At 43.8% G+C, this 22,619-nt stretch overlaps 1 protein-coding gene across 1 annotated transcript in view; it reads left to right on the forward strand.

Moving 5' to 3' along the window:
• Positions 1–22,619, forward strand: part of COL3A1 (collagen type III alpha 1 chain) — a 95,756-nt gene that overhangs the window by 18,129 nt on the left and 55,008 nt on the right. The window contains exons 2-4 of the mRNA XM_053360166.1: positions 13,184–13,386; positions 18,498–18,548; positions 20,631–20,750. Coding sequence (XP_053216141.1) covers positions 13,184–13,386; positions 18,498–18,548; positions 20,631–20,750 — 374 coding nt within the window. The remainder of the gene's footprint in view (positions 1–13,183; positions 13,387–18,497; positions 18,549–20,630; positions 20,751–22,619) is intronic.

The following is a 22,619-nucleotide window of genomic DNA, read 5'->3' on the forward strand; positions in this document are numbered from 1 at the left end:
AACAAAATTTAAAAAATTTCTTCCAGTAGCACCTTTGAGACCAACTAAATTTGTTATTGGTATGAGCTTTCGTGTGCATGCACACTTCTTCAGACAGAATTTTTTTATTTTAAAAAAGCTAGTTTTAGTTGATGAATCTACTAATACAGCCAGTGAAAGAAAGCAACCCAGCTAGTATGTGCTGATCCAAAATCAAGCAGCTGATGATCAAGTGAGCCAACTGAAGCAACAAATGATAAATCCGATTAAATGATACATTACTTTCACTTTGCCCCATATCCTCCAATAGGGACCTTTGTTGAAGCTTTGGAAATTTCTTTGCCACTAAAGAACGGAAGCGGTCCCAAACATTTACATATTTACATCTTCAGTATAGGCATAAGATTGTGTTTCATGATGTTGTGATGGCAGAGAAGTATCCTAAGATAGGAGTCAGCAACTAGAGGGAGATTGGTGTGTGCCAATCCAGAGGACAAAGAAGGGCATAAGAACAGTGTAATGTGGGCAGAATGAACCAACAGTCTCAAAGGTGGGTTGGAGAAGACTTTTGGCTGCCACCCTAAACTCCCTGCCCCACCCTAGCAAAACTAGTTGATATAAGTTCTGGCTTGGTGTTGCATCTGTTCCTCAATCAGGCTATTTAAGCTGCCAAATACACAATTTAAAATTCAGTATACAGTCGATTAAATGCATAATATGGTAATAATCATTATCATGCCACCATTTGTGATTTTTTACTTCACTAGTTATGCTATTTATTATAAACTAAAGCAATAATCCATCGGGGGAGCAAGGGAGGGAGAATTCTATAAAACATCTGGATGAATTTAAGTGCTGACTGTTCCCTCAAATGATACCAGAGGCGTTACACATGATTGTGTGCATCTGTACAAAAAGAGAACATTGTATTTTTTACTCTTCTTGGCATATAAGCCCCAGAGGAGTGGTGTAGGGAGTAGTGAGAAAATGTTTTGGGGCATGAGTCCAAAACTCATGTGTAGGTGTTGGGATTTGGGATGCGTTTGCTTGCAATCCTTTTTTCCCCCCATCCCACTCCATATAGATATTCATACACATAGTGTTCTGGTGCAATGGAACAATTAAGAGACACAGCACTGTAAGTCAATAATTATGTATATAGGGTTTGTTTTTCTTACATAAGGATTACCTGATCATAGCAACTGATGGCTGTGAGGCATTCCTGCTGCATCATAAATACAGGTTATAAAATGGATTTTTCCCATTGATGCACCATTTATTGAAAGAGGAGGAAGGGGTATGGAAAAGAAAATAATGCATGACATAAACAGATTCCATAATTATCTCTAGGGCAAAATGAGTTAGAAATCACTACAAATGACCATTGCAAGATTATTGGGAAATCTCTGCAGTTGCTCCAGCAGGCTCACCGATGAAATTATTTGCTGTAAACAAAAATATTTCTTACATCAGAGTAGGAATCCCAGCTCTACTGCAGACACGGTATTTTTCACCTGCAAGCAAGTGGTTGTTTTAAAGAGAGTTCAATTATGATCTGTTTCTTTCAGCTCCCTATTCTGGCCAGCCAGGTGGTGTTTTTAAGTGCTATGCAGAGCCTTTGAGACCTGTTTGCTCAGATGCTATAGTGACCAGGAAAAAACCAGGCAGCAACACCATGACCAACAATAGTTCTCTAATTTCAACCCTCTACAGCAGCAGTTTCCAACCTGGTGCCCTTGGGGCTACAACGCCCATCATCCCTAACCAGTGCAGCCATGTTGACTGAGGCTGATGGGTGGTGTAGTCCAAAATATCTGGAGGGCACCAGCTTGGCCAAGGCTGCTCTGGAAACGAACTTAAAAGCTTGTATTATATTCTCCCAGTTAACATTGGTTCAATGGGAACAGCTTGGGTGGTGCATCTTGTTATTACTGTTCTGTAGAGCCCCCGTACTACTGGTTCTGCAAAGGGCATTTCCCCACACAGAGCCCCAGGTGAACCCTACATTGTATTTGTGGCTCTAAGGCAAGTTAGCTCACCTAGTCACTTCAGCTGTGGGGGAAAGCTGAGCACACACTCCATACCTTCCAACACAATGCGGCCCAAATCTATGGCACCATCTTTCAGGTCTGCACTACTGTGCAAGTCACAGGACCAGTGTTGGATTTATGTATAATCTAAACAAGCTATAGCTTAGGGCCCCACTCTCTTGCAGGAGCCCCCAAAATATTCTTGTTCTTAATTGTATTTCACTATTAATATACTTCTTCTTAATTGTATTTCAGTTCAACAATTACTTTGATAAAATACATATTTTGTTATGTGCAAATGGCTTTAGATACCTATTAGGGCCATAAATTACCATATAGCATATACAGTGGTACCTCGGGTTACATACGCTTCAGGTTACAGACTCCGCTAACTCAAAAATAGTGCTTCAGGTTAAGAACTTTGCTTCAGGATGAGAACAGAAATCGTGCTCTGGCGGCGTGGCAGCAGCAGGAGGCTCCATTATCTAAAGTGGTGCTTCAGGTTAAGAACAGTTTCAGGTTAAGAACGGGCCTCCAGAACGAATTAAGTTCTTAACCCGAGGTACCACAGTATTCAACAACACAAAAAAAAAAAACAGCGACAATTTGTTGTTGACAAAGGACAGCTGGACATATAAAGGCCCCATTACCTTCAGCAGCTTAGGTTCTCATCAAACCTAAATCTGGCCTTGCACAGGACACATGCGAGATCTCAAGTCTGCCCTCAAACAGGGTTTTTTTCAGACACAGTGTCCCAAAACGTGCCTTTTTGGGGCACCATGCCTCCCAAAAGTACAGCCTGAGATCACACAAGAGGCCACTGTCCTCTTGCGAGAAAAAATAGGATGTCCTGTGAGTATTTCCCCCTGTTTTTCCAGGGCGGTTAATGGGTATGACACTGCCTTGGGCATGTCTCTTTTCGTTCTCCACTTGGTAGAATGAGGGAGCTGTTATAACGGGGAAGAAATTAGGGATTCTAGTGATTTTAGTGAGGTCATATCCAAGACCTCACCCTAAGCTATTGCTGGATCAGGCTGAAAAGCCTGCAGAATTCTCTCCACATTCTAGCTTTGTTAAAATATTCTTTTGCCTATGTCTTTGCAAGGGGAAAACACCCCACATGAGTATAAAGACTAGAATAATCCACAGAAGGACAAAAAGACTCCTTTCATACATGCTCTTGTGTTATATTCACATCTAATTATAAGTCTTATGAGCACATTTTTTCCACTCGCCCGCACTCAGCACTTATCTAATTGCCCCAAACTGAAAACACTCTGCAGTTTGGCTCAGCGATGCAATGAGTTCATTTTGAGACTATGCTTTGCTTGTATTACGTTTCTCAGTATGGAATGAACATCTTAACTTTTCTCATAAACATTGCCATAATAACAGGCACCGGATTCTTTGGCACCCCACTCCAAGGGAAAATAGATTTTGATCACCTTCATTTGTGCTGGGTAAATGAAAAGGGATATTGTTCCTATTCTCCCCATCAAATGTCTTTCAAGGTGCAGGTGGGAATCCACCCAAATTCGTGGACAGGTTTTGTGTTGCTGTTTGTAAATCCTGTTTCTGTGCCCGCCTCCCCTTCACATGCATGCAAATCTGCATTTGCCTCTTCACACAAGTCATGCAAATGTCACCCTTCTCCATTCATTGACTCACACACATGACCACATGTTCATCCTAGAATATGCATGTATGTATTATATACATAACCTGCCTATGAATGGCAGAGGCAGCACAAATCCTCTTCAGGTTAAACATGGTGTCTGTGGGTGCAAGCGTTTCATTGTCTCCTCCCTTCACCCTAAACAAAGAGGAAGACACAAATAGCCTCAAATGCCTATAGGTGACCCAAGTAAGCAAGCTAAGCTGTGCCCAATAGGTTAGGAAAACAACCTGACAACAATTAGCACCTTGCTGACCTCCAGGGAGATCTCCATCACTGGCACTCCAACCCCAGCATAACAGAACAATCCTAACCTGAAGATCCACTGGCTGGTGGCAGTTCAGAAGGAGTGAAGGTGCCTGGGACTGGGAGGAGGAAGAGTAAGACAGTTTAGAATTACAACAGGGAGTTGAGGAAGGTCACAGCTCAGAGGCTGATGAGGGGGAAAGTTGGGAAATAATGGGAGAGAAGGATGCACCGGGGGAGGGGTGACAGCTGACAGACACAGTGTCTTTAAAAGCATTCCAAGCCCCCCCCCCATCTCCCAGAACCCAGCAAGCCTTAAAAGTAGGAGAGCAAAAAGCTCAAAGACAGAGGGCACGTAGCAGCACCTGTAGAAGTGATGAATGAGGAAGTGGGAGAGACCGGGGGTGGAGATTAACTTGGGACAACGCCATTATCCAATAGGCTGGGTTCTAAAGCCTCTCTCTGTAAATACTGAATAAAAAGCGGACGGTAAGAAACATTTCCTTGTCTTTGTACATTCTTGGGCAACCGGCCTAGGAGTCGCTGGCAGCAGCCTGACACCCCTGGTGCAGGACCGCTTCATCGGCAGTGGGCATGTCTGCCACAATGCCTGTAAATAGCTCCCCGGGTGTAGAGCTACTGTTGGTGGTTCCTTTACCAACAGTAGCCCAAAGTAGGCCCCAAGGTGGGGCAGTCTAAGCTGGGACAGGACAGGAAGGAGGCCAAGGATCCTGGAGAGGTAAAGGGAAGATAAATAAAGAGAATATATGTGCAGGGGAGGGGAGAGGAAGGAAGTCAATGTTTATCTGGAAACCTATTCCCAGATAAGTCAAGAAGCCACATCTGCCACCTGGTCAGGATGTAGAAGCCAGGGCTTTAGATGTAGCAGAAAAACGGCCTTTTCACATACCCTCCCCCCACCCTACTTAGGATTTCACTGAAAGACATTAGCCACTGGACCCACTGCTTTCTTTTGAAAAGAAACTGATATACAGTACTTGTTCTCACTCGTTAACTGCAAGCTAGGGAACAGTGATTGCTCTGACTAATGCAATATCAGGTGTTTTATCCTTTGCTCTGAAATAGAGAAAGAAACCACCATTCCTTTGGCCATTCTCCCATAGGTACAGTGAAACCCATTATATTGACGCACACTGCATATGAAAAGTTCTGTGTAATTTTCCATCAACCCTGACTAGTTAAACTAGAAGCAGCTGCCGGACATGGCAGTCTTGAGCATAAGACTGGTGGGTAGGAAGAGGAGGAGATACTTACTCATTTCCCTGTAGGACCTCTTTTCTTCAAAATCACCCCACCCCATTCCAGATGGTTTCTCAGCACCCACATAATTTCCACTGCAGGGTTGAAAGCAGAAGGGAGGGGCCTAATTTTGAATGGTAAAGGTAAAGGTAACGGACCCCTGGACGGTTAAGTCCAGTCAAAGGTAACTATGGGGTGCGTCGCTTATCTCGCTTTCAGGCCGAGGAAGCCGGTGTTTGTCCACAGACAGCTTTCTGGGTCATGTGGCCAGCATGACTAAACTGCTTCTGGCACAACGGGACACCGTGATGGAAACCAGAGTGCACAGAAACTCTGTTTTCCTTCCTGCCGCAGTGGTACCTATTTATCTATTTGTGCTGGTGTGCTTTCAAACTGCTAGGTTGGCAGAAGCTGGGACAGAGCAACGGGAGCTCACCCCGCTGAGTGAATTTGAACCACTGACCTTCTGATTGGCAAGCCCAAGAGGCTCAGTGGTTTAGACAACCCATGTCCCCCAATTTTGAATGGAGAATCAACTGGCAGGAAACCAATCAGGTTTCTCCTCCTTGGTCGATACTAAAGACTCTCGCACAGCCCTCCCCGGCCTGATCTTCTCCAGATGTCTTGGACTATGACTGCCAACTGTCCTGCTGCCTCAGGTGCAGTATGGAGGTTGCTACCCCATCATCAGTACTGAAGGAGGCTTATGTATGTGGAATGGGCAGCGGTGCCATCTCATCCTTTGCCCAAGCTAGCAAAATAGACTGGGGAGACCCAGAATCAAATTTCAGTCATGAAGCTCATTTGATGACCTTAGACCAGTCATCTCTCAACCTAATCTACTTCACCGAGTTGGAAGGAAGAACTGGACCAAACCCAAGTATGCCATCCAAAGGTTCTTGGAGGAAAGGGAAATGCAACCATTTTTTTTTTTACAGTGCAGTCCGATAGATACCTCCTTTTGTGAGGTTTATTCCCAGATAAGCGTGTTTAGGACTACAGCCTTAATGACACAATGGCCCAATTCCCATTGGCCTTGCTTAACTGCTACGTTACAGCAATACTTTTTCCTTCTCTAACTTGCTAAATGTTGTGCTGCCTGATACATTTTTTCTGCACTAAATGGTGAAATGAAACATGGCTTTTGAAAAAGCAATCACCATTTTGGCCCCTTCCTCATTATATCAGCCCGTTCTGTTTCTTTAGTGCATTGCACTGTTTCAAAACTCTTTTGTTGGGTAGGAAGGTTTACCTTTGATTTCTCTTTGCGTCAACTCAAGGAAAGCAAACACATTGATAGAGATAACCAATATTAAGATGTGAACGTTTAGGAAAATGCAGTTTTAATCTGCTACATAAATTTTTCAATACTGGAAGAAAAAAAATCTCTTTCTGTGAAATGTTTTCCAGATGTCTAACAACTTGTAATTTATATAAACAATTTCTGGCAAGCCATCTCAATAATTACTCAAAAAGTAAACTTGTATACAACTCTAACAAATGATGCATTGTATGTTGAAAACAAGCTTTTGTGTTTTATAAAGTCTTAAGGGCCAAACCCCCGTGTACAGTGCACTGGAATAAATAGATTTAAATATGCCAAACTCTGTTTTGGATCGTGGCCAGTATCTTGGATTGCAACCAACATTTATCCCCACCCTCCTTCCCCATCTGCTCATTACATTCTGAATCATAATAACCATGGGAGCGACATGAAATTCACAGGGATAAGCAATTGGCTAACTGTTCCTCAATCTTGGGTTCCCAGATGTTCTTGGACTACAACTCCCATCATCCCCAGACAGATTAGCCAATGATCAGGGATGGTGGGAGTTGCTACTCCAACAACATCTGAGGCCCCAAGGTTAAAAAACACTGTCCCCCATGCCACGTTTTCTGGATTAGCAATCCGGCCACAATGCAAAAGGAAGTCCTTGTGCAATCAGGAAAGTCTGCAGGATCCCAATCCCACATTTGTGAAATTTCTTTGCTTATTACTGCACTGGCGGTAGGTTGCCTTGCCTCCTGACAGAATCTCTCTTCCCTCTTGATCATGGCATGTCGTCATTTATTAGAGCAGTAGTAGCTAAAACGATGCTCTTCTGAAGTTTTTGGTCTCCAGTTTCCATCAACCCTGCTCATTGGCCACACTGAGTTTGTGCTGATGATGAAATCTGGAGTTCAGCAACATAGTGAGGGCATCACAATGGCTACCTGTAGGCTTGCTGGCACCTAAATGTAAAGGCAGGGGGTACCCCCTGCTATGGGGTAAATTGGAAGCCATTAAAAAAAATCCTCATAGCCTCAACTACAACTGCGCCAAAAGTCTGCCCAATCAGTGAATTTGTTTTGTTCTTTTTGCCCCAAGTCTGGAAACAGACATTTCAACCTGTAGTATCAACTTCCCATTATGTCTACATATTCTTTGCCAGTGCTGGCAGTTTTGTAGAGTGTTTTTCACTTTTTGATTTTTTTTTTTTTAAAAAGGAAGTCTTCATAGCCAATGTGCAGGGCATTATGTCATCGTGAGCTGACACAGAGAGCTACATCTTAACCTAGCAGGGGTTTTGTGAACTGGCAAATCAACCCAGATGGAAGGTTCTCCTGGAAAAATGTATTTAATACGTTCATCCTGCCAAAAGCCACAGAGATTTGTAGTGCGGCACTTCCAGTTTAGTTCTTAACTGATCTAGCAATATCCAGAAAGTTAGAGAGAAGGCTGAAAGTCATTATAACCAGATGTTTGGGTAACATTGCCTTCTGTCGGGTCAATTGTGCCACCTACTGTATATGAAGAGAATGACAATGCTCCTAGATTAGACCATTCAGCAAAGAGTCAAAGAGACAATTTCCTGTTCAATAATAGCATTTTTATTTAAAATCGTGTTCTTCTTAATGGCTTTCGTTGGTAGAAACAGCCACTTTTCTAAATCTGATGCCTTCTTATTCTAGCAATTTATTGCAGGCAAGGTAGTTCCATAGTTTCCCCATTATTTTTTGCTGAAGATAATAGCACTTTGGGACATAATGAGACAGCAACGGCATTTTATGCTTCTTCTCTCACTATTCTAATAATTTACAATGCAATTTTTTGCATCTCCATTTACTTCTAAGACGTATTGTCTTCAGGGTCACTTACTCCCAATCAGTGCCTATAGAATTAAATTACATTTGCTTTAATCTCCTTATTGCAATGGCATTTTTATTAGTTTTAATCTGGCAGTAACTTGAGGGCACTTTGGGGGCGGGGCCCAAAAGCTGGGGTTCCATAGGATTTTTTCCCCATTTATGTGTGCCTGGGACTTAAAATAGTTCATGTGCATTCTCCTAACAGTTCATCTCTCACCACCATCATCATTTCATTCCCGTTTGTTTAGGGGAAATGGAGGTAACGAAATGGAATTATTTTGTTTCATTGCTTCACTTTCCATAGATGGAATGGCTTCCTTAGTCCATAGAAAGCTTTTGATACAGTGGAGTGACCAAGGGGAGTGGCAACTTTTGCTGATTCTCTCCTGCCACTGCAACACCAGTACAGTGGCCAAGCTGCATGCTCTGCTACCGGGGGCGGAGAGCAGGCAGGGGTGTGGCTGTGAACCCCCAGGGGCGTGATGTGCCCCTGGGGGGGGCGTGGTGCGCATCCCAGGGGCATGGTACGCTGCCCGCGAGGGTGTGACGCGTCACCCACAGGGGTGTGGCACGCGCTCTGGAGGCGTGGTGCGCTGTCTGTGGGGGCATGGTGCCAGGTGCCCGTGGGGGACCACAGCGCGTGTCCGGGGGGGGGCATCACAATGGAACCCTACCGGAATAGTGGTGCCGCAGGCGGACCGCTCCCTCCGCACCACCGTTCCTCCATCAGTGCCTCAGTACCCCTCCCACATTGTTCTGGGGGGCACCCTCCAACTTTCCAGAACAGTGTGAGAGGTGGTGCTGGGGACTGAATGGGGGAAGAGGAGTTGACAAAAGCTGCCTCCCCCACTGAAATATACTCGGAGTTGAGAGTGGATTTCATGCTCTTTATTCAGCCCATAGTGGTGAGGAGGAATGGAAATTCCCCCACAATATCTACTTTATATACATTATTTACACAATGGGCTGCACGTGATTGGCTAATTCCAGGATTCTCCTGTAGGCCAATCAGGTTGTGGATTCACTTCCACCTGGAGCTGGATTGGGTGGCTACTGCGGACCAATCAGACTGCTGGATTGTTCTAGGACCAATCAGACTGCTGCATTCTGAATCCTATTGTTCTAGGACCAGTCAGTCTGCTGCATTTTGGATCCTATTCAACTCAGTACATAACACCCACGTGCCACCAGCTGGTGGGAGGGAAGCCGGAACGCAACCCATGTATTTGTCCACTTAAATTCACGTTGGGCTGAAATTTGTTCCAGAGACCTACCAGCTCCAACTTGTCCATTGTTCTGTCTACTGGCTGACACTGAGTCTTGAACTGTACTGGGAACTTTGACAGGAAGGAAGGCCTCTTGTTCCCTGCAGGAATTGTCATAAAACGGTGTGGTTAGTTTGAAAGGCGACAAGATGCATTGTAACGGGAAGGATATATGACCTTTTGTTTAATGCTACTAACATTATAAACAAAACATGATGCATAGATTTCAAGTAATCTTTTTATATTAATCAGGCTTAAAGAAAGGATTTTGCTTAATGAATATAACTCTTCAGCGAGCTTTGATACTCCTTTCCCCCCTCTTATTTCAGGAGTCAATGCATTTTATTTCTGAACATTCACATTTGGCTTGTTTCTTTCATTTCTGCCTTTTATGACTGCTGTTATGCATGGGAAAATTTGCTGGGGAATGCTTGGATTCAAGGGCTATAGCCAAAGTTTTTCCAGATTTGCAGATGATTGCTGGGGTCATAACAGTACAAATAAGAATAAAAGAATGATAATGTTGGAACCTTCATCCATATATGCATATGAGCCCGAATTAATGTTTTACCAGATTTCCATGTGTGTATACAGCGGTACCTTAAGGGACGTGTGTGGCGCTGTGGGTTAAACCACAGAGCCTAGGGCTTGCCGATCAGAAGGTCGGCGGTTCGAATCCCCGCGATGGGGTGAGCTCCCGTTGCTCGGTCCCTGCTCCTGCCAACCTAGCAGTTCAAAAGCATGTCAAAGTGCAAGTAGATAAATAGGTACTACTGTGGCAGGAAAGTAAATGGCATTTCCATGCGCTGCTCTGGTTCGCCAGAAGTGGTTTAGTCATGCTGGCCACATGACCCGGAAGCTGTATGCCAGCTCCCTTGGCCAATAAAGCGAGATGAGCGCCGCAACCCCAGAGTCGGCCACGACTGGACCTAATGGTCAGGGGTCCCTTTACCTTATACAGCGGTACCTTACAAACGCTTCAGGTTACAAACTCCAGGAACCTGGAAGAGTTAGCTCGAGTTGAGAACTTTGCCCCAGGATGAGAACGGAAATTATGTGCCGGCGGTGCAGCAGCAGCAAGAGGCCCCATTAGCGAAAGCATGCCTCTAGTTAAGAACAGTTTCAGGTTAAGAACGGACCTCTGGAACGAATTAAGTTCGTAACTAGAGGTACCACTGTGTGTGTGTGTGTGTGTGTGTGTGTGTGTGTGTGTGTATCCCCCTCTATTTTTGCTGTTCCCCAAAACAGCTCAGTGAAGATTGAGCATGCTCACTGGCTCCAGAATGCTGACTGTTGAGGGGCAAAAATGGAATTCTAGAGTGGAATAGCAGGAATCCCAAACAGCAGCACTCCATCTACAACATTTGTTGCAGGACTCACTTCTGTATTTTTGATACAGGAACATCTGTTCAGCAGAGTAACCATCTAATCATTGCTATGTTTTCCCAGCAGCAGCTACCTGGAGGAAAAAGTTATCCTGAAACTGTCACTTAAAAGATAATTATGACAGAATCTTTACCATGTGCCAATAAATTAAGGTGACAGGGAAGCAAATCTTTAGCATCCTTAAGAATCCTTCTGAAGTTCCATAGCTACCCAGATATCCTGTGACTGATAAAACGGTTCTGAGATTCTAGATTCTATTTTGTGAATGGAAACAAATAAAGAGTTCTACTATTTCCTCATTCCTCTGATTCCCAAGTTTATACTATATGAGCAAGTTCCTTAAAAGTTGGATAGCAGTGTCCTATTGTACATGCACAACCTGGCCAATGGATCGAGCCACCTGGCAAACGCAGAGCGTCATGTCTGACCAAAGTTGAAATACCGACAAAGTGAGCACACATGGTTGGATCAGACATAACATGAAAAAGATTGATGGAGATGCAGAGGCCATAGATGCCTGAGGGAGGAGAACTATTTTAAATGAACTGTACTCCTATGTTGTGAGAGTAAATAACAACATTGGAGTCTGGACTGCTGAGGGATTCTGTGCCAACACAGATCCCTCCTCCTTGAGTAGAACTGGCCCACATCTTAAGATACAGGCTGGTTGGTGGTAAAGAAAGTGGTTGTTCAGATGCTTGGGTCCTAGGCTATATAGAGCTTTATAGGCCAATGTCTATAAACTGATTGCAGTAGCAAAATTAAATATATGATAATGTGTTTATGTTCATGAGTGAAATGTTGTTGGGAAGTATGTGTATGTAACTATGTATCATTCACCAGAGTCTTCTATTTTTGTTTGTAAAGTTAAATCTTCTGAAATGTGTAACGTGAAGATGCACATCATTTCCCACCAGGGGAAATGAACATCTTTTTGTGCTGGCATTAACAATTTATGCATTGTATTTTCATGTAATTGAGCTAAGATTTAAAATATGCATAAATAAGTGTTTTTAATATTCTGTTGGAAGCCACCCAGAATGGCTGAGGAAACCCAGCCAGATGGGTGGGTAATAAATAAATTATTATTATTATTATTATTATTATTATTATTATTATTATTATTATTATATTGCATTATTCTCATATTTCCTCCCCCCTCTAAAACAACTAATGACACTCATTGCTTTGAGATATTAACAAGAGAGATTCCTGTTGACATTGAACAAACTAGAAAAAATGTCAGCAAATTCCACTGATAACCTTTTATTTCATAAGATTGCTTGTCATGCCACTACTACCATGCCACAATGATACATACATACAGTGAAACATAGTCTGCAGTCACGACCAGCTTCTGTTTTGAGGTAGCCCTTGAGTATGGCCCTCTTCTGAATCAATGGCCCTGAACCCCAGTCATGAGTTGAACTGGGCAGCAGTTATGAGCTGCCATTTTGATCTCCCACAATGCCCTGCAGCAACACTAGAGACTGCTCAAGGGTGCCTGGTTCTGACATCAACATTAAATAAGTTGGAGTTCCTGTTATTAAGTATACCAAGAAAAAAGCACACCAAGAACTCAGGCCAATGTAAGTTTCAATAGTGGGAGTGGTCCCTACTCGCAAATCAATAGTCAAGAGTAGGGACCACTCCGACTATTGAAATTTACATTGGCCTGAGTTCTTGGTGTGCTTTTTTCTTGCTTCTGACATCAAGCTTACGATTTCACGCTATTATAAGCAGAAATTATCAAATTAGACTTTATGTACTGTAGAACTTTATGTCCAGCAATGTCGTCCCCCCCCCCCAATTTGTACATGTGTTCACAATGGAATCTAGTTCTTTTTTTATCTAGTTTTAAAAAAAGAATTGTAGGTGTCCATCTGTCACCCTTTCTAGTTGCTTGTCATCAAACTTTTCACATTTGTATCTTAGCGTGTAGTGCAGAATTCTTTGTGAAAGTGTTCACCGTTCTCTCTGTATGGGAAAAGACCCTAGACAAAACACAGAATCTCATGGTGTTTCCTCTCCTGCTGTTAAACAGTTGATCTCTAGTGACCACCTCTGCTCTTCAAATGCTAGATCATGGAATCACAACTGCCATTTTAAACTCTATCAATGATCAAATACCAATAAACTTCCATTTGTGTTTTACTGATGTGCACCCAACACCTAATGTTTATTATTTCTCTCCTCCACGTTTTTCTCCCCAGTCGTAGGAGCATGTACACACCTTGGCCAAGTGTATGCTGACAGGGATGTTTGGAAACCGGAACCATGCCAAATCTGTGTGTGTGACTCAGGAGCTGTTCTGTGCGATGACATCGTCTGCAGCGATATGGAATTAGACTGCGATAATCCGGAGATTCCGTTTGGAGATTGCTGCCCAAGGTGCCCTTCACCAACGATGCCACCTGTAAGACCTTGTATAAACCTACCACCCCCCTGAATCCAGCCTCAGCTAAGCCCTGATGCCTAAATTTAAAATGGTTTCCTCTCCAAACCTACATACACTTCCGTAGGAGTAAGTCCCACTGAATTCAGCAGGACTTCCTTAAGACATGAATAGGATTGCACTGTTAATCCTATTGACTCGGATTCAACACAGTGCTAAGGAAAATGTTCCATGAGCGCAGGATTTCTGCTTGCAGAATGGAATGTTCTTCCCCTCTTCTCCCAGTTTCCCACAACCCTATGGAAGAGATTTAAGTATGTCATGGTGGGAGGAGAAGAGGGCAAGTTCACTGTGGTAATTCTTGTTTTCGTGCTATTATTTTGTTGACTATTGACCACTGGCTTCAAAGGGGTTATATTGGGCTCAATTCTATTTTCTTAGGCTTAACTATTGCTATGGCTGTTGATCAGTGCATACTCAAAATGGCCGTGTGTGATATATTCAAAACCTTCCTTCAAGTATTGATTTAGACTTTGTGAGATCAAGCATCAAAGAGGGCCAACTTGTTAGGAGCATCATCTAAATACAGCTATTTCCCCATTCTCAAAAGGGCTATTTCATGGAGGTCCAGGAACGCTGGTTCCTTCCCTTTTCACAATGAACCAGGACCTCTGCACTTCCTAGGCTGATAAAAGGGTTAGAATTTGAACTGCCAGGATATACGGAGAAATATTGTTTTTGCAACACGTTCCAGTCCAAACACCAACAAGGAAGTCTCTCAGCAATCTCCCAACAAAATCTGTTCTCACTAGAAACGGAGAGATGCTATAAACTGTTGAGCATATAAAAACTGGGCAGGGCTTGTTATTCACTTGAATACAAATAAAGCCTGGTAAGTATCAGGACTATCTACTTAGGCCAAAAACTTTGCATCCAAAGAACACTAAATTCTGTCCCAAGAGAACATCCACTCTCTGCCCAATTTGCATTGCCAATTATAAATTTGCAGCTGGAAATTTCTCATGATGTGTAGATGCTTGGAACAAAGTTCATGTTCAGCACTTGATTTCCGCTAGCTAAAATGCTCAAAACCCAGATCTGGAATCAAGATGGAAACTGCCATAAAATGGAGTAGTCTGCATTATGAGTTTTGTTTATGAACTGTTGGGATCTTTGTTTCGTTCCTCCCCTATCCCTCAAATACTTGAGGGATTTGGTGCTACTAATGAAATAAAAACCAAATGCTTAGAGACACAACCTTTTACAGAGTGTGTGTATATTTAGGAATAAGCCCCACTGAATATAGCCGAGGTGAGGAAACGTTTCTTTGCCAAAGGCCATGTTCTCTCAGGGAATTATCTGTCAGGGCCCCGCAGGGGCCACATGGCAGAGATAGGTAAAACCAGAGATTAAAGTGAGCAAGACCACCTCTTTCTCCACTCTTTCCAACAATCCTCTCTCTCTCTCTCTCTCTCTCTCTCTCTCTCTCTCTCTCTCTCTCTCTCTCTCTCTCTCTCTCTCTCTCTCTCTCTCCCCCCTTCTGCCCAATAGCTGTCATGGAAGGGACTGCTCACTTGTATCCCTGGGATGGCTCAGTAGAGCACGAGACTCTTAATTTCAGGGTTCAAGCCCCACTAGGTGAATTTTGTGGTCCTTTCCAACTGTACAAAGACTCTCCTCCCTGGAAGAGAGGGGAGTGGTTGTGGGCGGGAGCCCGAGCTCCGCCCCTGGCCGGGGGCCTTAGCCCCCGCCCCTCCTCACCTGGCTGGCGCCCACGCCCACCGGAGGCAGCCAACCAGGTGTCTCCGGGGGGCGTGTTTAGCAGCTTAATGCTGCGGCTCCAGCTCCGCCTCCTCCTCAGTCGTCATCATCCCGCAGCGAGTAACCCACCCTCCACTCATTTAGCTCAGGGTCTAGGTTTTTTGGCCTTGCTATGGACCTTAGGTTGGTCGCTCCGGTTGTCTGGGGGGCCTGGTAGGAATTTTTCCATTTGGCATTAGGCTTTTTGGTTTTTTCGCCTACCTCGTAGCAATCGTCACAACTTTTGTGGTATTGGTGGGTAGGTTAGGCATTGGATTCATGTGTGTCAAGGGCTAGGTGTGGCCATCGCCTATGCTATCTACCGTGGGTTATTCCGTTAAAGGAATCTGGCGGTCGTGTATTCCGTCCGATGCCTGCTTGGCGGGAGGCCATGGCACGACCCTCGGTGACATCGGGGTGAGCCTATAGTTGGATTAGCATCAACAGGCTCCACCTACTGGTGAATAAACCCACCTCCTATAGTCATCCAATGCCTAAGCCAATACCTTTTCACTGCTGTAATCAATAAAGTTGTGGCCTTTTCTTGCCCATTAACCTTATATCACGTGTCCTTGTGTGTTTATTTCACATAGCGGGGGTCGGGCCCTCAATCCACAATTCTATGATTCCATAACTCAGAAAGGTCCCAGGGATTTGAACTGATTGCTTGCATAGAACTTTTCCTCTTCCTTGCTTCCATTGTTCCATCCAATTCTACTCCCCCTCCACATTTTTTTTTTGCCTCTTCCTGGTCTTCTTATTTTCCTCTGGGCTCCCAATACCCAAATGAAATTAGGCAGAGGGCCACATGTACCTCTTAGGCCACAGATTTCCCACCTCTAGTATATAGAATATTCTTTAGATGAAAGTTGATGGCATAGATTTAAACTGTCTCTCGCTGAACTAAAAGTAACTGGATGTGTTAAAGTTCTCTGTTACTATTCCCTTACCTGAATCATTATTTTTCATCCTAAAATTACCCGCAAGAATGTTAACCTTTCCATAGTGGTTTCATCACTAGACTCTACCTTCCCCGTATGATGTTTATATGACTGCACACTGACCTGGCTCGAAGTTTGAGGGACCAACTTTGAGGCCCACTCCTGTCATGAAAGTTTTCATAGAACTATAGAGTTGGAAGGAACCACAAAAGTTGTCTAATACAACCCCTTTCAATGCAGAAATCTTTTTGCGCGATGTTGGGCTTGAACACACGACTCTGAGATTAAGAGGGTTTGTGCTCTACTGACTGAGCTATTCCGTCAGTTGCCCTGATGGGAGCAAGCGGTTTAGCACATTCAGTGAGTGCTACACATCTACGATCTTTTAATTTCCCACAATGCCCTGATGCAGCAACAACCACACAAATCTCATGGGAAGAAAATAAACATGTCTAGGATTTCTGTGGATTTCTAATTTCTGCATTAATCTGAAATTAATAGCATTTAAATATGTACATATTTTTGAACTTGTTTTATTTCAAATATATGCATTTCTAAGCATTCTGAAACAAAGTATTGTTTTAAGCAAGGTTTATAAGCGTTTTTTGAGCCAATAACCGCATCACTAAGTGTAGAAAAGTGTAAATTACAAAGGAAAACTGTGTTGCGATCTGCAGTTAGTTCTAGGGGTGTAGATCACGTCGGGCTGTATCATTCTCAGAGAACAAAAGAAAGAAGCATTTCTACTGAACACAGGCCACAATAATCAGGACTCTTTAGCTAAAGGCTAAATTGTATGATGACATCCCATCACCCTCAATCAAAACCTAAATGAGTTTATAACCAAAAATTTGGAGTGTCCCCTCATATTGCTTGAAAACATCTGGGCAATTTATTGTCTTTCCTTGAAAACTAAGCAGCTCCCTTTGATAAACAGGGTGACACGGGTTGTAATACATACCAGAATTTATCTCATCTAGACCATATGAAAGAAGTGCTCATTTTCATGGGTTTTATTGGAGTTGTACTTGGAAAGCTTCACGATAGCCTTTTCTCTCAATTTTATTGCCCTCAAAACACCAAACGCCAAGCTGCTCAAACAGAGACATTGTGCACTGAGGGAAGAGGGAAGGGAAAAGGTGAGGGGTACCAGGAAAAAGAAGAAAAGGAAAAGAGAACATTATTCTGTATGTCGGTTAAATTTCTGTTGTGCCCTTCCTCCCAAAGGAGCCCAGGGCTTCAAAGAAGTCAACAAAACAATGCAATTAAAAATAAAATAAAATCTTTAGAATGTTAAGAGTACCCAAAACAGGAACATCTTTAAAAAGTCATCACAGCTAATAGCGTTCAGATTGACAGGAACAGTATATTTCAGCTATCAAGCACGTGGGTGAACGTGAAAGCTTTTACATACTTTTTGAAAGTTAATAATGAGGGGGAAAGATGCACCTCACCAGGAAGGGCATTCCACAAATGGGGAGCCACTACTAAGAAGGCCCTGTCATGGGTCGATATCAGCCAGGCAGCAGAGGCAGAACCATCAACAGTGTCTTGTCTGCCAATCTCATGGCCTGCAATGGTTGATGGTTTCCTTCTAGTAGCTAGCTCAGCAACTCCTGTTCTGATTTTTTGCATTCATAAAAAGAATGCATTTCTTTTCAACAGTGTGGCCTTCTGGGTGTTAGTTAGTTAGTTAGTGAGTGAGTTAGTTTATTAAATTTCTATACAGTCATACCTTAGATCCCAAACACCTTGCGAGTCAAACATTTTGGCTCCCAAACACCGCAAACCCGAAGTGATATGAGTGTTCCGGTTTGCAAACGTTGCTTGGAACCCAAACATCCGACATGGCTTCCATGGCTTCTGATTGGCTGCAGGAGCTTCCTGCAGCCAATTGGAAGCCATGCCTTGGTTTCCAAATGTTTTGGAAGTCAAACGGATTTCCAGAACGGATTCCGTTTGACTTCCGAGGTACTACTGTACTGACTGTTCTTCATCCAAGGATCACAGAGCAGTTTGCAATATAAAAGCACAAAATTGCACACCATAGTAACAAACAACACCCCCCCTCCCAGTATTATGTTGCTGGACTCCAACTCCCATCAGCCCCAATCAATATGGTTAATTGTCAGGGATGGCGAAAGTTGTAGTCGGACAACATTTGGAGGGGACTTGGTTAGGGAAAGTTGCACCTGGGGATATGACAGTTAAGCAAAAATGCAGTCTTTCACTTATTTTGGTGGGGGAGAACGATACGATCTTTTTGAAAAGTGCCAATGTGGATGTATATTCCCATTCACGTTTGAAACTCTGGTCAATTTCTGATCACTTATTTTCTTTATGTTTGTACTGACTTTTATTGCCCACCTTGATTTATTTTTCTTCCTCTAGGGCCCTGATATGAACTTTCCAGGTGGTCCTCAAGGCCCCAGGGGAGATCCTGTAAGTTCAAAAACTATAAAATCATGTCCTTATTTCTCATTTTTTTTAAAAAAACCAAACCACTGCAAGCGAGCCTCAGTTCCCAATAATACTAACACAAGGGAAGAATTAAAGACTCAGGCCACTCGCTTAGGATGTTGGTCTCCTGCCGCAGATAAGCTTAGGGTTCAAAGTCCTAGTTTTTCACACTAGGAGAAAGCTGTAACATTTCAGACATCTGATGGGGACACATATAATTGACTGCTTCTTATTGCAAAACTTGCCCTGCTTCCATATCCCATACTTGCAGGTGGCACTGTGGTCTAAACCACTGAGCCTCTTGGGCTTGCTGATCATAAGGTCAGCAGTTCAAATCTGCACAACGGGGTGAGCTCCAGTTGCTCTGTCCCAGCTCCTGCCAACCTAGCAGTTCGAAAGCACACCAGCACAAGTAAATAAAGAGGGAACCCGTGTGGCAGGAAGGTATATGGACCCTGGCTTCCGTCATGGTGTCCCATTGTGCCAGAAGCGGTTTAGTCATGCTGCCCAAATGACCCAGAAAAACTGTCTACGGATAAACGCCAACTCCCTCAGCCTGAAGCGAGATGAGCGCCACAACCCATAGTCAAATTTGATTGGACTTAACCGTCCATGGAGTGAGACACGGGTGGCACTGTGGGTTAAACCACAGAGCCTAGGACTTGCCAATCGGAAGGTCGTGGTTCGAATCCCCACGACGGGACGAGCTCCCATTGCTCGGTCCCTGCTCCTGCCCACCTAGCGGTTTGAAAGCACGTCAAAGTGCAAGTAGATAAATAGGTACTGCTCCAGCGGGAAGGTAAACGGCGTTTCTGTGCGCTGCTCTGGTTCGCCAGAAGCGGCTTAGTCATGCTGGCCACATGACCCAGAAGCTGTACGCCAGCTCCCTCGGCCAATAAAGCGAGATGAGCGCCGCAATCCCAGAGTCGGTCACGACTGGACCTAATGGTCAGGGGTCCCTTTACCTTTACCTTAACCATCCAGGGACCCTTTACTTTTACCTTTTTACTTGTATCCCCTTATGGTTGTTCACAAGAGTTCATTGCATGCAACAGGCAGGGGGCCAGGGGGAATCTGCCCCTAATGGTTACATAGACTCCCATTCTTGCTCCTAGTGCCCATGTTTCATGGAACATCACCAAGGGCCTATGCATATAAAGTATAATGTGCAGACTAGGTGGGTGGAGGATTGGAGGCAGGGCAAGACCTTTGCACATGCCCTCACTGCCCTTTCACACATTTGCCATTGTGGCTTTTGTGTGAACAATCCTAAGTTTGATTTTGTTTCGTTTTTTAATATTTTTATTAAAGATTTTCTTGGTTTACAAATGTATGTGCATCGTCTCTTTTTCAAGTTGTAAAGTCTTTTCTACAGATCAGTTGCATTTGATATGAGACATGAGCAGTGCCGGATTTACGCATGAGCTAACCAAGCTATAGCTTAGGGCCCCACTCTCTTGAGGGCCCCCAAAAAATTTAAAGAAAAAAATAACACTGTACATTTCCAAAATATAAGATAAAAAACAAATAAAACCTACCGGTACATACAGCAACAGTGTTTTGTGTTGTGTAGGTCCATAAATTACCATATAGCATATATTCAACACAAAATTCAGCAACAATTTGTTGTTGACAAAGGACAGCTGGACATATAAAGGGCCCCATTACCTTCAGTAGCTTGCGGCCTCATCAAACCTAAATTCGGCCCTGGACAATAGTGTTGTGTACAGTATAAGGTTAGGGAAGAAGAGTGGGGAGGGGGTGCTGAAACTTATATTCTTTTATATGGTGCATGTGTGGGGTTTTGTGGCAACGTCAGCTGGGTAAGTTCTCGTTCTATTCGCTTATTACATTTCCTTGATAGTGAGAGGGATTATGGGGGCCCAAGCTAACACAAGTGTGGGTCATCAACACACCATGACTACTTGATGTAAGAAGGGGAAACACATGGGCAACACACAATGTTTTTGTTTTATAGTATTCCGTTCTAGTTATTTGAATGAGAAAGGGCTTGAGCACTTGGTGCATGCCTCAATTATTATTATTATTTCAATTCATGTTCAGGGTCCACCTGGTACTCCTGGAATAAATGGTTCACCTGGTCCACCTGGCCAGCCAGGAACACCTGGCACTCCTGGCCAACCTGGAGTCTGCCCAAGTTGCCCCGGTCTCGGTACAGGATCAGTAAGTCACTCTCTCCTTTCTGTTTATGTTTTGGCTCTGAATTTGTTTTAGGTGAAACAGTACTATGTGCACGCCATATAGTCATGAGAGATACGTTGCTCTGTTCCTCCACAGAACAGTGTTTTGTCAAAGGTTCTGAATGAAGATGGGAAGTTTCTGGAAAGTCATAAAATGTTGTCAAAAAAGTTACTTTAGCCAATGGGAAAATTGATCCCTAGGCTGCCACCACAGTTCCCTGGCCCCCCACTCTAGATATTTGTGCTTCTTTAATTTTTATATTCCAGGGTCCCTGCCACAATAATTCACTGAGCTCCTCCATTTGACTATTTTCTTCTGTTACCCTTTCCCTCAGAACATTTTTGTAGCCTCCTGGTGGCTTGGTATGTACGATAGGCTTAGTCATGAGACTGGCACCATTACAGGAGACAGGATGAACTAATAACTAAGATTTTTATTACTACTGTTGTTGTTGTCATCTCAATAATTTTGTTTCTTGATGACAGTTTCTAAGGACTCAAGAGTTGCTGTTGCTGCCACCAGCCTTTAAGCACCTCGGGCCAATTTCCCAAATTCCTAGCCAAATTCACGCACAACTCTGTTCAGCTACTGGGGACAATCTGCCTCTGGTCAAAAAGCTCCACCAGTTGTACTTACAGCTGCTTGGGCAGCTTAGCTGATTTTAAAAACCAACCTGTGTAACTTTCTTCTGCTAAGACCTTTACACAGGGCAACCCCTTAGCACAGGCATAGGCAAACTCCGGCCCTCCAGATGTTTGGGACCACAATTTCCATCATCCCTGACCACTGGTCCTGTTAGCTAGGGTTGATGGGAGTTGTAGTCCCAAACATCTGGAGGGCCAGAGTTTGCCTATGCCTGCCTTAGCCCAACAGAGTCAATGGCTCCCTTCATTTAACTTCGCCATCAAAGAACTGTTGCACACTGGGGTTGAATGGCTTTGTAGGCCTCATGTTGCACTTTCAGTTGAGCTTTCTTTGGTCTTTGTAAAGGACAAGACGGCACTCTGGACTGGCAGTTAAATCTTACTTCAACTTTGGGGAGGGGGTTGTGTTCTTCACCACACCTGAGACAACAGGCTCATTCAGGAGCTCCAGGATTTGCTGTGAAGCACAGTTCTGTCCTCACACAGAGCAGAATAGCCAGGAAGGAGGAGTTTCGCAGGTCTCTACATTCCTCACCTTTAGCATTTGCTTAATGATAAGGCTGGTCCTGATACTGCCCGTTCCATTGGATTTTTGTGTCCCACCGCAGCTGAGGAATCCTTCTATCCAACATCTGCAAAATGCACTCAAAAAACGTGTGTCTTTCCAACCAGTAAAATACAAATTCTACTTTTGTATATGGTAACAGCCCTGTTTCCTTTCACGGCAGCTGTAGCTAATGCTGCATTTTACTACCATGTGGTGCACTTCTCACAATGCCAAAAAGAAACCTTTCATTAAAGAATTGGTCCGATAAACCTGCCGTTCTCCAGGAATGTTGGGGAAAGTGAGAAACTTAAGTCAAAAGAAGGACATTTCTGGAAACAGACATCCATGCGGGGATCAAACCTGCAACCTTGGCATTATCAGCACCACACTCTAACCAATTGAGCTATTCAGTCCATTAAATGAGCCTATAACTTTGCATGGTTATTATGAAGTGTTATGAAGTATTAAAACAGAGTCCACAAATCCACAAGTGTATGCAAGTCCCCCCTCTAGCAAGCCCTGATCCTTGCTGCATTGAATGCTCGCTGCTGAAGTGTTCAGTAGACCTCCTTCCAGAAACTTGTATGATGCCTCCAGCCAGGAGTCAGAGCTCCGGGGAAATCTCTCCATGCCTGCTGTTGTGTATCGGCCCTAGAAAGA

Source organism: Podarcis raffonei, chromosome 1 (genome assembly GCF_027172205.1).
Source record: "Podarcis raffonei isolate rPodRaf1 chromosome 1, rPodRaf1.pri, whole genome shotgun sequence".
NCBI classification, from domain to species: Eukaryota; Metazoa; Chordata; class Lepidosauria; order Squamata; family Lacertidae; genus Podarcis; species Podarcis raffonei.